We start from the raw sequence: 16,347 nt of genomic DNA, 5'->3' as shown, positions 1-16,347 counted from the left end.
GTCTTAAGTTAGTTCTGTGAATCGGGCCCATCATGTTTTGCTTCACATACCTGAACTAGTTGGATGTTCCTCAGTTTTCTCTTCCTCCTCCCCTGGAACAAGGGGCACACCAGTCTCACTTGGATCTTTACCAGTACTTGCTAGAGCATCTTCTGAAGACATAAAACAAGTTCTTTTTTTAAAAACATGTTTTAAATAAATACATTTAAAGACAGAAACACCTAATTCCCTGTACTAAAAGCCTGTAACCTGTTTTTATTACAGGTTACCATCACATAAAACCTTCAGGCATCTTGACCACAGCAATATCAAACACAGAATGGAATATTTTCACTGGTCCCCACACCACTCCTGGAAAGCCTACAGTAGTATCCCTATTAGCAAGACATAGCTGAATCATGATTTCTTCTCCAAGAAGTTGAGCATATTTGGTACATAATGGACATGAGGCTTGGAAAGTCTGGTGGCAGCTGCACAACATATCACAGAGATAAATGATTAGAAGTATATCACATTTTGGATCTATTTGGTTCAAACTGAAATCAATTTAAAATTGTCCTGTTAAAGTAAAGGTAGCTGAGGTGTCAAAATCCTCACAGACATTTTCTCAGTATGCACAGAAACTCATAGTGCTGCTTTGCACATGTCATTAAAAGCAACATATTTGAATTGTTTTGGATCTACATAACTAACTTGGTGGCCCAAAGACAGATTTAATAACCAATTCACAGCAGAACATGCTGGACATTCCTACCCATGTGGTAATTTAGGCTGTTTCCATGACTATATCTAAGCAATTGCAGCAAAATGTAAAAGCAGCCCAATAATACATTGTATGTAGAGCAACTGAACTGATAAACACACATTCACAAATGTAGTACACGATGCAAAGATCAAATTCCAGATGTTAGATTTGGGGGTCTCTAGTTGGCACAGGTAGGTACTTGTGGCAAATAGGGACCCTTGCCTCTAGTCAGGGTAAGGGGATACACTCCTAAAATAACCCCTGCTCACCCCCTTGGTAGCTTGGCACGAGCAGTCAGGCTTATCTCAGAGGCAGTGTGTAAAGCATTTGTGACCACATACAGTAATCCAGTGACAACACTACAAATGGACACCACACAGGTTTTATATCAAAAATAAGTATACTTTATATAGATTTACCACAAGACCATAAACAACAAAAATACACAATAACATTACTTTAAAATGGTAGGGCCCGATTCACAGAATTAACTTAACACAAAATCCTAAACTTACTACTTCTGGTATTCACAGAATGCACTTACTACTTTTGGTATTCACAGAATGCACTTACTACTTTTGGTATTCACAGAATGGATTTACGACTACTAACTTTACGTCCGCACTCGGGACGGAAATTGGGGCGGAGCTTCCGGCCTGGGGGCGGAGCTTCCGGCCCGGAGCTGGAGATTTCGGCCATGGCTAAATCTCCGCCACCGGCCGGAATCCCCACCTCCAGTCCGGAAGCTCCGCCTCCGGGCCGGAAGCTCCACCTCTGGGCCAGAATTTCCAGCCCGAGTGCGGACGTAAAGTTAGTAGTCGTAAATCCATTCTGTGAATACCAAAAGTAGTAAGTGCATTCTGTGAATACCAAAAGTAGTAAGTTTAGGATTTTGTCTTAAGTTAATTCTGTGAATCGGGCCCGTAGATTTTAGCTTAGTTCAGATCAGTTTTAAGATGCAACACTTTGCGTCAATGTACCTTACGATGCGTTGCGCTTCCACGACAAGCAATGTCGCAGCGATGGAAATACGGCAACGTTCTGGTGCAAAGAAATAAAGACATGAAGATCTTCCAGATGCGGTACGCTTCTCTGGGGATGCGAGAAGTTCTCGGTTCGATGCGTGGACTGCAGCGGCAACACCCTTGTTCAGAAGTGCGACGGCAACAGCTTCAGCTGTGACACTCTTCTCCCAGTTTGCGTGAAGCTTCCGCACAATGCGACAACTACAGCGGCGACATCCTTGTTCAGAAATGCGACGGCAGCAGCTCCGACGGCAGCGCGCTTCTCTTGGGATGGGAGGCGCTTTCCTCAATGTGGTGCAATGCGACAGTTCCAGCGGCGACACCCTTGTTCAGAAGTGCGATGGCAGCAACAGCAACGGCGACCCGCTTCTTCCTTGTTGCGAGATCCTTCTCTCGATGCGGTGCAGTGCGACAACTCCAGCGGTGACACCCTTGTTCAGAAATGCGTCGGCAGGCAGCAGCAACGGCGACACGCTTCCTCTTCGTTGCGAGACGCTTCTCTCGATGCAGTGCAGTGCGACAACACCAGTGGCGACACCCTTGTTCAGAAGTGCGACGGCAACAGCAGCGACGGCGACACGCTTCGGCTTCGCTGAGTCGCGCTTCCAGCTCCTTGCGACACGCAGTCCCTCAGAAGGCCCAAAACAGCAGCAGGCACTTTCAAAGAACTCTGGGGAGCTGGGGGTTGAAGTCTGTTGTCCCTGAGACTTCAGCAGGAGGCAAGCTCTGTACCAAGCCCTTGGAGATCCCTACAAGTTGAAATAAGCACACAAAGTCTTTTCTCCTTCCTTTGGCAGTCAGGCAAACACCTGCAGGCTAATCCCCCAAGCAGCACTTCAGTTTAGGGATAATCTCTCCTCAGTTTCTTCAGGTTCCGCTCCTCAGTAAAGGTTTCTTCTTGTTCCAAAAGTGATCTAAATTCTTGGGATCAGGGTCCCACTACTTATTCCCCCAAATCGTTTGTTCTCTGAGGGGAGAGGGGCCTTTTCCCAGTCCAAACCAGTTCCTGAGCACTCTGTTTACCAGACTTCTCCTTTCCTTTCACAATGTAGGGCAGAAACATCAGACGCCCCACAGGAGGTGGAGCCAGCATTGTGGAAGTCAAGTACAGCCCTGGAGCACTTTGTTGACAGAATTCCTTCTCTTCATTCACTGTGCAGGGCAGAGACATCAGCCGCTCCCCAGGAGGTGGAGCCAGCATTGTGGAAGGCATGCACAGCCCTATTCAAGGTTCAGGTGTGACGCCTCCGTCCCATGTAGATGCAGATCTCTCGATTCACCATTGGGCTGACTCATTCTGTCTCTTGGAATCCCCCAGCCCTGTCACTCACAGAAACCAGACAAAGGAATACACAATCTAGCAGAGGCAGGTTTGAAAGGTTTAGGCAAGAAAATATCTACTTTCTAAAAGTGGTATTTTCAAACACAGACTGTTAAAATCACCTTCACTAAAAGATGTATTTTATCATTCTGAGTTCAGGCATACTAAACTTGAATTTCTACCATGTTCTCTGAGTCAGTTAAGATTATAAACATGTAATAATCTAACAGCCCATTCTGGCCTATGGAGAACAGGTAGCCTTGCAATAGTGAAACACGAAAATGGCTGTAATTCACTATCAGGACATGTCACACACATCAGGGCATGTCCTACCTTATACTTACAATGCACCCTGCCCTTGGGCCTACCATAGGGGTGTCTGATATGAAGAAAAGGGAAGGTTTAGGGACTGGCAAGTGGGTGCACTTGCCCAGTCAGCATGACAGTACCAGACTGCACACAGGCTCTGCAATGGCAGACCTTAGACACATTTTACAAGGCTGCTTATGTGGGTGGCACAACCAGTGCTGCAAGCCCACCAGCAGCATTTGGATTTACAAGCCCTGGGCACACTCTGTGCACTATACTAGGGTCTGACAAGTAAACCAAATCAGTCAATCACTAATCAATACATTCATTTACAGTAGGGAGCACTTGCACTGTGGCACTGGACAGCAGTGGCACAGTGCCCAAAGCATCTAACACAAGCAAAAACACATGAGGCAACAGCAAAAAGGGAAGGGAGACCCACGCCAATGGTGCCAGGTCTAACACCAGTTTATCACCACAGTACAGCGAAAGGGACACTGAGAAACACCCTGTTTCATGTCTCATAGTCTGAATGCTACAACGACCTCAAAAAGGGAAACAACTGATCTCATAGTAGTCATCAAGACTCTTCAATGTGATTTTAATTCACTTCACTAATGTAACCCCTTACATCCTGCTTCTGGGTACATACCTTTATTTACAATGAACATACATGAAAACATGTAATGGTCCAAAACTATATACATAGATGTGCAGAGTGTAAAATGACATTTATTTTTTTACCATTGCTGCAGGAGGTCAGGGGACTCTTTACCCACTTAAGCCTTTGGCTCTTTTCAGATATGCCCCTCCCCACATTCAACAAAGGTAATAAATAGCATATGACTATCACATATATATTTATATTACATGTGCGGCTGCTTGTATTGCACAAAATGCAGTGGCATGTGGCTGTGTATAGCAAGGAATGGCTACAGGGCTTGGGCCTAACCTGTCATGCACAATTCTGCTGCCGAATTCTATTCAAGAAGGCTTTCCGCCTTCTCATCCATTGGAGTTGAATCTTGTCTTATCAAAGCTGATGGGTCCTATTTTGGAGAAGGTCTACAAGGTAGCATTACAGCAGCTTTCCTGAAAAGCAGCTTTTGCAGTGTACTTGACCTCTGCCCAGAAAGAGAATGAGTTGCAGGCCTTATCATTTGTAGAGCCTACACAGTATTTCATTCTAAAAGGGTAGTGATGAGGACACTCTCTTTAGTCCTTCCTCTGGTTGTCTTTTTCATATTAACTTACAATTACACTTCCCACATTCTTTCAAAATCTAACCACTCTTGCAGAGTGTTCTCTGTATTCCATTGACATTAGAATGGTCCTTTGTTTCCACGTGGATAAAACTAAGGACCAGCTATTTGTAAAGTATATCTGTAGGAGACTGGCTTAGTATATGGTGTACACTTATTCAAGTGACGCACCTTGCACTAATCCAGGCAACTCTTATGGTGATTTTAGTGGTCTTTGGGAACCATAGATAGCTCTCAAAGTGGTAGATGTGGAGCGCAGCCTTCAGGCTTATCTTGAAGGAGTGTAAAGCGGCTTGTTTGACCAACTTTAATCAATAGTGTATGTTAAATGAAAAAGAACCCCACAGCGTTTATATAAAAATAAGTCTATTTATTACATAACACAATCACTAACACATACCCAGAGATATCAACACAATACACAAGAATACTCAGGTAAGAAGCACGAATATATACACTGGTCTCCAGGGGGACACCAAACCATATATTAAGAAAGTGTAATGCAAACTGCAAAGGAGAACGGGACTTGGACCAGAAGACTCAGAGGAGCTGTGGACACAAGGAATCACCCACGTTAAGTACCCAGGAACGCCACGGAGGCTGTGTGCAGAGTGGAAACACAGCTGCATGCCCAATAGAAGTCAATAGAGAAGTTGCGGGTGCAGTTTTAGAGAAGGATGCTTCCCGAATGACCCAGAAGAAACTCTTTGGAAGACAGAAGGTTGGAGAGCCACCCCACACGTGGATGCTGCTGGAACGAGGTTACCTGTACTAGGGAAGCCAGGTGCATAGGGGTGAAATGACGTCGAACCCTGTCGTAGACGACAATGGGAGACTTCGAAGAAGATGCCTTTGGAGAGGACTGTGAAGGAGTCTGGTGGAATCCAAGAGTGGATTCTTAAAGTTTAGAACCTGCAAGCATAGGGTGACCATGAGGTACAAAATCACAACGCCCACCGATGCCGAGAGGTTCAGAAAAGACGACTGTGAACTTATTGCTGCAGCTGTGAGGACCAGGCGATGGTGAGGAAGACCAGGAGCCGTGCACAAGCTGTCCCCCATCGCATGTTGGTGTCTAGGTGGTCGGTGTCCGGTGTCCGGTGGGAGCATCAACAAGCCTTGGTAGCCACAACTGGCATGAAGAACGAAAAGGAGCAAAAGTTTGAACCAGCAAAGTCCAAGGGACTCACCGAGTGTAGGTGAGTCAGAGCAGGCCCCAAGCAAGCAGAGGAGCCCACTGAAGAAAAGGAAGACCCTTGAGAGGACCCACAGTCCAGTGGGACAGGAGTCTCAAGAGGACCTTAAGCAGCTCACCAATGTCAGAGGTCCACGATGCAGGAGATCCAGGCGGGACTTTGTTCTTCAGCAATTGAGGTGCTGAAGGCTGGAGCTTCTTGGACCCCGAAGATCTCTGGAGTTACAAAGCCAACAAGCCTTGGCAATGGAAAGTCGATGTGGTTCACAGGGGTTAGGTCTCAGCAGTCCCGACGAGGGATACTGTTCTCTAAATTGCAGGGAAGACCGCTCAAACCTCTAGGGAACCACAGAACCATCACCTGTGTTGCTGAGCCTCTGGGTGTCTGTGGGACGTCAGGAGCAGCAGACTGCTCAGCTTTTTTGTGGTGACCGCTGATGCAGCGAGCGGCTCCTTCACTCCAAGGGATATTTCTTAGGGTGTCCTCGATGCCCACAGGTCTTTTGGACAACCTGGATGAAGCAAAGACAATGAGGAAGAATGGAAGAACAGTGAGACCAGGAGCGGCAGGAGTCTTCCTAGGTGCAGTCTGGGTTCCAGTTGAAGCCAAAATTGAAGTGTCCAGACGATTCAAGAGTGACGTAGTTTCAGGGTTGAGTGTGGTCCCACCCACAGATCAAAACCCTCAAATACCCTAAGGAAAGGGTTGCGATGACTCAGAGTATGCATTAAGGGAACCATCTGTGTTCTTCAAAGCAGTCCGGTGACACAGGCAAATGCCTCCACCCCAGTCTAAAATACTAAGGCCTGTCTGGTAGGTGGTCACACCTTCCTGCGACAGGAATGCTATTGTTCTACCTTCCCCTGCTCGAGCTTGGCTCAGCAGCAGCAGGAGGGCAGAATCATGTCTGTGGTCGGCAGCAGCACTAGCTAGCTTGCAAACCCTGAACGGCTATTACTGGGAGTACAGGGGGGTCCCTTTTGTGGGCCGCCAGTACATGGGATCACACCTCCAACACTGAAATTAGGGTTGCGGTATGATCCCAACATGTTTGATACCAGTCATTATGTAGTATGGAATCGTAATCGTAATGATGAATGTCCCCTATATGTCTTTAAATGGCTGACAGCACTTACAAGCCCTTTAGAATCAACTACGGGGTTTCTAGAGGTATCCTGTTCATACAGGGGCACCCTTACACTTGTAATCAAGCACCCTGCCCTCAGGGCTGAAGAGCCTGACATAGGAGTGACCTAAGATATAAGAAAACTTATATCTGTTGTGAGAGGTGTAACACCAACTCACACAGGCTGCAATGGCAGGCATGTAGTCACATTTCAAGTGGACTCCCATGGGTGGCACAATACATTCTTTAGCCCATGGGAGACCACTGGTGTACCTATGCCCTGGGTACCTTAGTACCATATACTAGGGACTTATAAGCGCACACCAGTAGCCAATTGTGGAGGTACCAAAGTACTTACCAGAACCAATTTAGGGGAGCGAGCACAGTTGCTGGGGTCCTGATTAGCAGGATCGCAGCAGACTAGGTAAAAAGACACAGACACCAGGCAAAAAGAGGGGGGGTTATCAATGAAAGCAGATCCTACTTTCCAACAGTGTCCCTCTCAGACAAGGTTTACCAAGTTCCAAACAATCCACAGCTAGGTGGATAGTAGCTTGCCATTACTATGTGTTACCAATTGGGAGGCAAATCCGTTCCAGTGGAACCAAAATCACAGTCTATTATGGGTAAAGCAGCTGCTACTGCATGGCTTAGAAACATCCCCATTGCCGATATCTGTAAAGCAACAAAACGGAAGACATTAGCCACTTTCACTAGTCATTACTGCCTAGAATATACTCAAGGGGATGAAGGTTCGGGTCAGGAAACAGTTCAAAACCTGTTCAAGTGATACAGCATTTACAACCAGGGGACCTAACCCTTAATTGCTCATACACATTTTATGCTGCTGCCCAACAGTCGCTTTCTATGACTTCAGTTAGCCTGCTACTCTATTCACTCATTTGTGCTATCAAAGGATATCCACTTATGCCAAAGAAAAATGTACTTACTTGCAGTCCTAGGTCTGCATTGTAAGAATATTTTTTGAAGTCATAAATGACCTGCCCACTTCCCCTGCTGGGTAGGGTAGGGAAATGGAAACTACTCATGACATTTTACATGTTAAAAAAGAACTGGCTCTGAAAGGCAACTGCCAATACAGCACATCGTGGGTAGGGGAAGATCCTGGAGTGCTAAATGGGCTGGCTACCTTTTTCATAGCTTTCAATAAAGGCTTATCAGACTATATTTTTTTCTTCAGGCCATATACCGTCACCCCCTTTTTGCAACAAAAATGCTACAACAGAAACTCGAAATGTATGTTTTTGAAATTTTAAAGGGTACATTCCGGAAAGACGTTTGCCTTTGATAAGGCTCTAAAGGTGCTGTGAAATATTTGGAAATATGTACCGTGGCATAACAAACTTGAGGGGGCCCCCTGCAAACTACATAGAAGGGGTCCCCACGCTCTGGACACAGAAAGGATCTCTCAGGCCAGATGCCTGTGCAAGGTCCCGAAGGGGGCCCATAGCAGTTTGAGGACCACAGCACCGTGAGGGCTGCGGGGGCTATTGTTACCCCACTGCATATGTACACTGGCACCTTGTGTTTATATTCATCTACAATATATACATATGGAGAAGTGCTCCAGGATCCACAACCACAGCGAATAATTATTCAAGCATTTATGACTTCAATGAAGATATTTAAGATGCAGAACTAGTAAGTAGACTTTTCTTACTCTCACACTGTCTGCAGGTTACAATGATCTCACAAAGGGAAACAGTTGCTTTCCTAATAGTCATGAGGACTCTTCAATATGATGTTACCTCACTGCACACATTTAAACCCTTGTATATCCTGCCTTTGTTTACATATCTTTATTTAAAATCAATACACATGAAAAAATGCCATGGCACAATCTATATATGATGATATGCAGAGTGTAATATGCTAATCATGGCTGTTACTAAGGGAGGTTAGTGGCAGCATGACCCAGCTAGAAACACACAACACAGTCACGCACACTCAAAAGTATTTAAACACACTATGGAGACTGGTCCTTATAGTATGATGGTCCTCAAAGAAATCGTGTTTGTCTGGTCTGTCAGGGTCTACCAACACCATGAGGACTGACCCGGTTCTCACAGCGCTGGCTGAACATGATCCACCCACACGCACAACATGTCATACCTATATTTATGTGGAGAGCCATTGACCATAACAGAGTGCGTATTTACTATTCTAACTCCATGCACCCTTTGATAATGGGGTAGATTATAAAACAAACCAAATAAAACATAACTATACTTTTAGTTTTTTGATAAACTCAATTAAATGTACCTAAACACACTGCAGGGACCAATCTTAATTGCATGCACACACAACACCATACTGTCTGTACAGGGCTTCGGCATTTCCACTAGTGAATCCTACAATTTGTATTCCCTTTGTCTTTGTAACCTTTTCTTTACACTGATATACACACATATTAGGCATTGTCTGTTCATTTGTGTGTGATGTAAAGTGCTCCGATATGCTACACAGGTATGAGAGGCGCAATAAAACAAATGAAATACAGTTCAAAGAGGGATTATGGAGAGATGAGAGGCACTGGTGGAATCTGATAGTGATGGGTATTCTTTTCTTTAAAAAAAATAATTTAAGAGCCAAACAAAGATTGTTGAATCTTGGTGCACTCTAAGTAAGTCCGGGTAGTGAACGCTGCTCCGCTCACAGAGTTTGCGGAATTCAGGCTCTCCGTGCTCGGCGGAGAAATGCGGAATTCCTGAATTCCGCCATTTCGGTGTGAAGCAGAGGTTTTATTTTCAGTTCACGCACTCCGGTTTTCTTTTGGCTCTCAACCGAAAGCGCCAAGTTTTGGTCCGCTTGCGAACACATGTGATACTTCTCACTCCGCTAGCGAGCTCCCACAAGACTCCACACTCACCTGCATGGCTTTCCGCCGCAACAGCGCCAATCTAGCATCCTTAGTGTCGACCGCATTTGCAAACAGAGCAGTCGAGCACCTTTTCTGCTTGAGAATGTAGCTGAGAGGCGTTTGAAATGGATTTTCTTCTCAAACTGGCTGTTGGAGTTGTTTTTTCTGTGCGAGAAGCCATTTGTTAAAAACTTTTTATCAAACCAGAAGGAAGTGCCCCAGAGACTCCAACTTCCTGTTCCTGTCCAGCAGGCTCCTCCCAGTGCTTTGTCCCTCTCCTGGTTGCTTTTCATTGGGATTTGGAGCTGGAAGGATCTCTCTCCTTGCATATATACCATTTGATTTAAGGACTTTGTTTTTGAGATATCACCAGTATGTTGAAAAACTGGTGTATAAGGGTGTTGTTTGTTTGATTGGGGGCATGCATCTGGATTTATCTGTACTTTTATTTGATTTTAAAAATGTATTGTGTTGGGTGGCCTACTGTTTTAGTAGGGGCCTAGTTATTTTTTTTGCATTTAATTTTTCTTCCTTTGTAAAGGAAAAATGTTGCACAGTTTACTACATTTTCTCCCTGTTTGTTTAAATAAATTTGCATTATTGATTTAATTCACTTTGTGGCATAGTTTGCCACAGGGCCTTCCGGCCAGTAGGCCCTGTACTATTCATAGGTACTTGAAACAACTGTTTCTGTGGTGCCTACTGAAATGAAACATCATTTAGGCCATGGATGATATTGAATTAAAATACAATTTTTTTTTGTGGTATTTCACTTTTTTTTCTTGCAAACAGTGTATAGGTGAGGTAAAGGCTTTGGAGGAAGTATGTTGTTGTAAAAAGATTTCGCCCAGTTAATTTTCATTTTTGGCACTGCTAAATTAGTGATGTGTTCTCGTGTGTTACTATTCCTCTTTTGTCTGGCCAGAGTGTTTATGTGTGTTTGCTATAGGCCAAGATTTCTCTTTGTTGTTCCCCATGTTATGAGGCCAGGGGCCAATTTTGTATAGTCAGTGCGTGCGTGTGTTCTTTGTTTTCCAGGCCTCCTGCTTGCTGTTGTGACCGTGTGGCTGGCAGCCATTTTGTGTTGCCAGCCAGTGTGCTTTTGACATAGTCCTGCATGTCTTCTCTGTTTTTGATCATGCCTCCTTGTTGGTTGTTGCGACCATTTGGCTGGCGGCCATTTTGTGTAGCCAGCCAGTGTGCTTTCCCCATGGGCCTGCATGTCTTCTTTGTTTGTGACCATGCCTTCTTGCTGGTTGTTGTGACCATGTGGCTGGCGGCCATTTTGTGTAGCCAACCTGTGTGCTTTCCCCATGGGCCTGCATGTCTTCTTTGCTTGCGGCCAAGCCTTCTTGTTGGTTGTTGCGACCATGTGGCTGGCGGCCATTTTGTGTAGCCAGCCAGTGTGCTTTCCCCATAGGCCTGCATGTATTCTTTGTTTGTGGCCACGCTTTCTTGCTGGTTGTTGTCATTGTGACCATGTGGCTGGTGCCCATTTTGTGCAGCCAGCCAGTGTGCTTTCCTCATAGGCCGGCATGTCTTCTTTGTTTGTGACCATGCCTTCTTGCTGGTTGTTGTGAACATGTGGTTGACAGCCATTTTGTGTATCCAGCCAGCCAGTGTGCTTTCCGCATAGGCTTGCATGTCTTCTCTGAAATTGTGACCATGCTTCCTTGCTCAGTGTTAGTTGTTGTTGATGATCATGTTGCACTGGCTGATAGACATTTTGTGCATCCAGCCAGTGTGACCCTTTGTTATAGGCTTGCATGGATGGTTGACAATGATAGCAGTTTAATAAATTAATAAATTAATATGCTTGCGGATATTTTCACTTATCTTGAATTTTTTCATTTTGATTTTTTGAATTTTCGTTTTTTAAATGTTTAATTTTTGGAGTTTAATTTTCCTTCAAAAAGAATTATTTACATTTTTTTATTTCAATTTTTTAAAATATTTTTTTATTTTGATCAACATTTTTGTTTTGGCCATTTTCCTAACATCTGGCATCAATCCCATGACTGAAATAGGAGCACTGCACAGCACCATTCATTTTCTAAGGAGTATTCCAATGTCACCTGCACCTCCCTGAGTGCCACATTCCAACGTGATGCACATAAAGCAAAAAGGTACATCTGTATGTTGTTGCTCTTTCTGATCCTTCCTGAGTGTACTGCACACGATGAAAGTTTGTTTTTGTGGTTTTACAAATGGATACTTAGACTGTATTATTGCTAAGTCACCACACTAAATGATATTGTGTGTGTTTTAATACTACTTGAACTGCAACAATGCCACGTTTCACTGATGTTCCTCTTGCTTGTTTGCTATTAGGTGCATAAGAGAAGATACATCACCCACAGTACTGCCAGACAGAAAGCCTGTGTACGACGTGATGCGTGACTGACTATGCAACACGGTCATCTCTTCAGCTTGTTGTGCAGCTAATTGCCACTGCCAACTGACAGCTTCAAGATAGCCCCAAAGAAAGGTGCTGCCAAGAAAGTGGCTAGTGAGGAGCAGAAGCAGATTTAAAACACTGGCGTGCCAACTGCAACCTTTTTCAGGAAAGTTGTGCCTGCTGCACCGGCCGCTGGTCAGCAAGCTGAGAGCAGTACTCCTGCATCAACAGCACCACCCCCGACCTAAGCTCAGGACCATGCCAGTCAGTGAGGCAGCCAGTGCAATCATGTCGACGCCAACGAGTAGTGATGTCGAATTGGATTTGTCCCTTTTGCAAAGTAGTAGACAATCGTTTCAGGAAACACAGCAAAGTGCAGCCAGCAATAATACATTTGTCTGATGTTGGAGCAGAACAGGAGGCTGAGCTTCCTTCCGAGCAAGAAGTTGAACCTCCTCTTTTAGAATCACTGGCTCCCAAATCTCCAGCAAGGAAAATTAAGGGTACTATTGCACCATCTTCTCTAAGCACCACTTCTGATGATGATGATAGGGACATGGAGTGGACCCTAACAGAGAACAGGGGACAACAGGAGAGGCAAGGGAAAAGAAAAGTTCCAGAAAGACTTATAGAAAGGGATGAAGAGGAGGATGATGATGGCAAGGTAGTCATTGTGGAAGGTGACACAGAGGAATCTGACATTGCTATTCAACCAGCTCTGAGGGATGTGGCACAGGGAACAAGCATCACCATCAGCTTCCATATTTGCAAAGCCCCAGCTGAGACCCGCACCAACCCCTGCCTCAGGAGAAGCAGAGTAGCAATCAACGACATGCCCACCTACCTCCAGTTCTTTTTGAGGCATTGGCAGTGGCGCAGTAAAAAAAGTACTCCCTCCCCAGTTTGCTACTTTTGTTGCAGTTAGCAAACAGGGGGAGCACATTGCAATATGAACCATTTGCCACACAAATGATCGTGGAGGTAACCCTGGTACACATTATGGTACTGGAGGCTAGACAACCCAAATGAAAAAACACCACACAATCAAGTAGGAGGAGCACCTTAAAAAAATTGGTGAACGTGGCCGTGGTGGTGGTAAGAGCCAGGTAACCTCAGCTACAAGTTCAACCATGGTGGAAGGTGGTGATGAGGAAGAAGAGGGTGACATCTTCACGCAAAGCAGCCCTGTCCCCAACACTGTGTCAGCAGATTCACCCACCTCTGCATCTTCACAATAGAACAAGAAGACTCAGAGTGGGATGGAGACACTACGGTATACAGTGAATGCCCCACTACCACTATGCACATTGAGTCTACCACTAGCATCTACTTCTCAAAAGATGCCTGCGTCAGTGCCCCAAGAAACGAATAAAATCCGGGCTACTTTTATGAGCATGTTTAGGCAGGAGGAGCCCTACGAGCGAAACCAACCAACAATGAGAAACTGGCAAAAATTTTAGCTCTGGACCTCCTCCCTTTTTTTTGTGGCAGCCATCTTCCCAGAATGGAAGGTACCATGTAAGACCTATTTTGCCAGAATGGCTGTTCCAGCACTGCATCAAGATGTGCTGCAGTTGGTTGGACTAGCTTTGCAGCAAAGTGTTATTTGCACCATCCACCTGATGACAGACATGGGGACCAGTTGTCAGGCGACTGATTACATGTGCATCAATGCACACTGGCTCTCCTTTACAGGGGTAAAGCAAAAGATATCTTAAGGTCTTGGCCCTGAAGAAAGTTTTAAGAGTGTTCAGCGGCATGCAACACTGGCCATGTTCTCAATGGGGAAATCACATACAGCTGTAAACATCTTGGAGGAATTTATCAGCAAGGTGTATGAATGGCTCCAATCCAGAGGTCTTAGAATTGGGTGTGTTGCCAGGGACAATGGCAGTAACATAGTCAAGGCCATGTCAGAAGGAGGCTATTTCAGGGTCCTATGTTAGGCCCATTGCATCAACCTGGAGGTACAAGACTTCCTAAGAAAGGAAGACATAGTCAGCAACATACTGACCACCTGCAGAAGAATCTGCACTCATTGCAGCCATTCTTTTAAAGCCCGTAACCACCTGCGGAATATTCAGCTTAATAATAGAGCACCAGTTAAAGCCCTGATAGATGAGATGCCAAAACATTGGAGTTCAACCTTTTACATGAGCAGTGCAAACAGATCAATGACAATGGGCCAGATGTACGACCTGCCAAATAGTGCCTTGCAAATTGAGTCGCATTTGCGACTCGCAATTTGCGAGGTGCTATTTGGCATGTACAACAGTGTGTTTAACACTGTTTGTGATTCCCAATGGGGTCGCAAATTGCGAGTCTCATGAATATTAATGAGCCTCTCTCAATTTGCAAGCCCATTGGGAATGACAGGCCCTCCCAGGGATGGCGGCCTGCTGGGCTCAGCAGACCACCATGTCTGGGACTGCTTTTAAATAAAGCAGCTTTTTTTTTAAATGCAGGCCGTTTTCCTTAAAGGAAAACGGGATACAATTAAAAAAATATAAAATGAAACATTTTTGATTCATTTTTTAAGGGCAGGCAGTGGTCCCTGGGACCACTGCCTGCCCTTCAAAAATAATATGGCATGCATATGCAAAGGGGAAGGGGTCCCCTGGGGACCCCTTCCCATTTGCGAATGCATTACCACCTACTTGAAGTAGGTGGTAATTTGCGAGTGTTTTGTGACCGCAATTGCAGGCGCAAAACATTTGTACGTAGCTTTGCGGTTGCAATTAGGAAAGGAACTCCTAATAGTGAGTCGCAAAACAGTATTTTGTGAGTTGCAATGTATTTGCGAGTCACAAAATACTGTTTGTACATGGGCCGATGTTTTTTAGCGTGCGCAAACTGGTCTAAGACCTTTTTACGTATGCTAAAAAGCGTCACACATCTGGCCTCACGTCCATTAAAGAGGAGGGGGATGCAGTTGGGAGAGCTATGACCATGGATGCGGACAAATGGGGCCTAGTCAAATGCCTGACACAGATGCTACTCCCTTTTGAGGGTTTCACTCGGGGAAGTTAGCCAGGAGGACAGTACGATGGGCCAAGCTATCCCATTGTCGCATCTTCTACTAGACCAGGTAAAGAAGGTGTCTGAAAGTTTCGCTCCCGCAGGTGAATGAAAACACAGAAGGCCATTCCTTGGTTGAGACCTTAGTCCTTCACTTGGCTTCTAATATAAGGCTGCAACATGACATCATCAAGGCAAAGAATACATCTGTGCCACACTACTTGATCCACGGTAGAAATTTTTTTTGCCCATGTGCATTCCTTTTTCTGAAGGGGATGCTTTAAAATACAATAGGTGGATAGTAGAGCAAGCCGGAGACTTGAAGAAGAACGGCTGGAACTTCGATCCCACCCCGCAGTTCTGGGGTGCCGCCTTCAACATTCGGAAAGGACAGTCTTGTCTCACAGAAGCCAACAATACCATCAACCAGAACACCGGCAACAAAGGCAACAGAAGAACCAGACCTAACCTCTGCATTGTATTGGTTTCAATTGGCAGGGCTCAAGTTCCGTGTAGAGGCAATGGCAAAACAGGTTGAGCAAGTGGAAGCACCAATGACTATCCACATGATGTTTCATGAGTATCTGGAATGATCCAAAAGAGGTCTATGTCAATCAAAATCAATTGATGTCACCAGTGTGTCTGCTGTATGTGTGTTCAGTGCAGCTGGTGAGGTTGTCACAGTGAGAAGGACCAGTCTCTTGCCTCAAAATGTAGAGAGATTATCTATGATCAAGATTAATCAACATTTTATATCACACATTTAAACCATTCCTTAAACAGCAGCACAGGAGGAGGAGGAGGGCGATTGGTCTGAAATTGGATCAAATGTGTTAGCTGAACAATGTCTGGGTGAACCACTTGAGTTTGAAGACAAACTCTACTTCCTGGACTAAGTATGCCAGTGCCCCTATAGAACTTTAAAATATTTTCTTGTTGAACTTAGTTCTTAGTTAATTTTCTCGTTGAACTTAGTTCTTTCTTTGCAAAATTAGCTAGAGGAACATGATTATTTTGTGTCAAATTTATGCTGCTCCACCTTTTTTATTAGTCACATATATATTGC

General features: G+C 44.9%; 1 protein-coding gene across 6 annotated transcripts in view; it reads right to left on the bottom strand.

Annotated features, from left to right (window-relative positions):
- Positions 1-16,347, bottom strand: part of AK9 (adenylate kinase 9) — a 1,219,082-nt gene that overhangs the window by 910,843 nt on the left and 291,892 nt on the right. For 4 of the 6 annotated variants that reach the window (XM_085611347.1, XM_085611348.1, XM_085611351.1 and 1 more), the window contains exon 16: positions 51-152. In XM_085611347.1, the coding sequence (XP_085467473.1) occupies positions 51-152 (102 nt within the window). The remainder of the gene's footprint in view (positions 1-50; positions 153-16,347) is intronic. The other 2 variants (XM_085611350.1, XM_085611353.1) reach the window with 1 other exon arrangement.

The sequence above is a fragment of the Triturus cristatus genome, chromosome 6 (assembly GCF_964204655.1).
Source record: "Triturus cristatus chromosome 6, aTriCri1.1, whole genome shotgun sequence".
Classification (NCBI taxonomy): Eukaryota; Metazoa; Chordata; class Amphibia; order Caudata; family Salamandridae; genus Triturus; species Triturus cristatus.
This window is presented reverse-complemented; position numbering and strand designations above follow the sequence as displayed.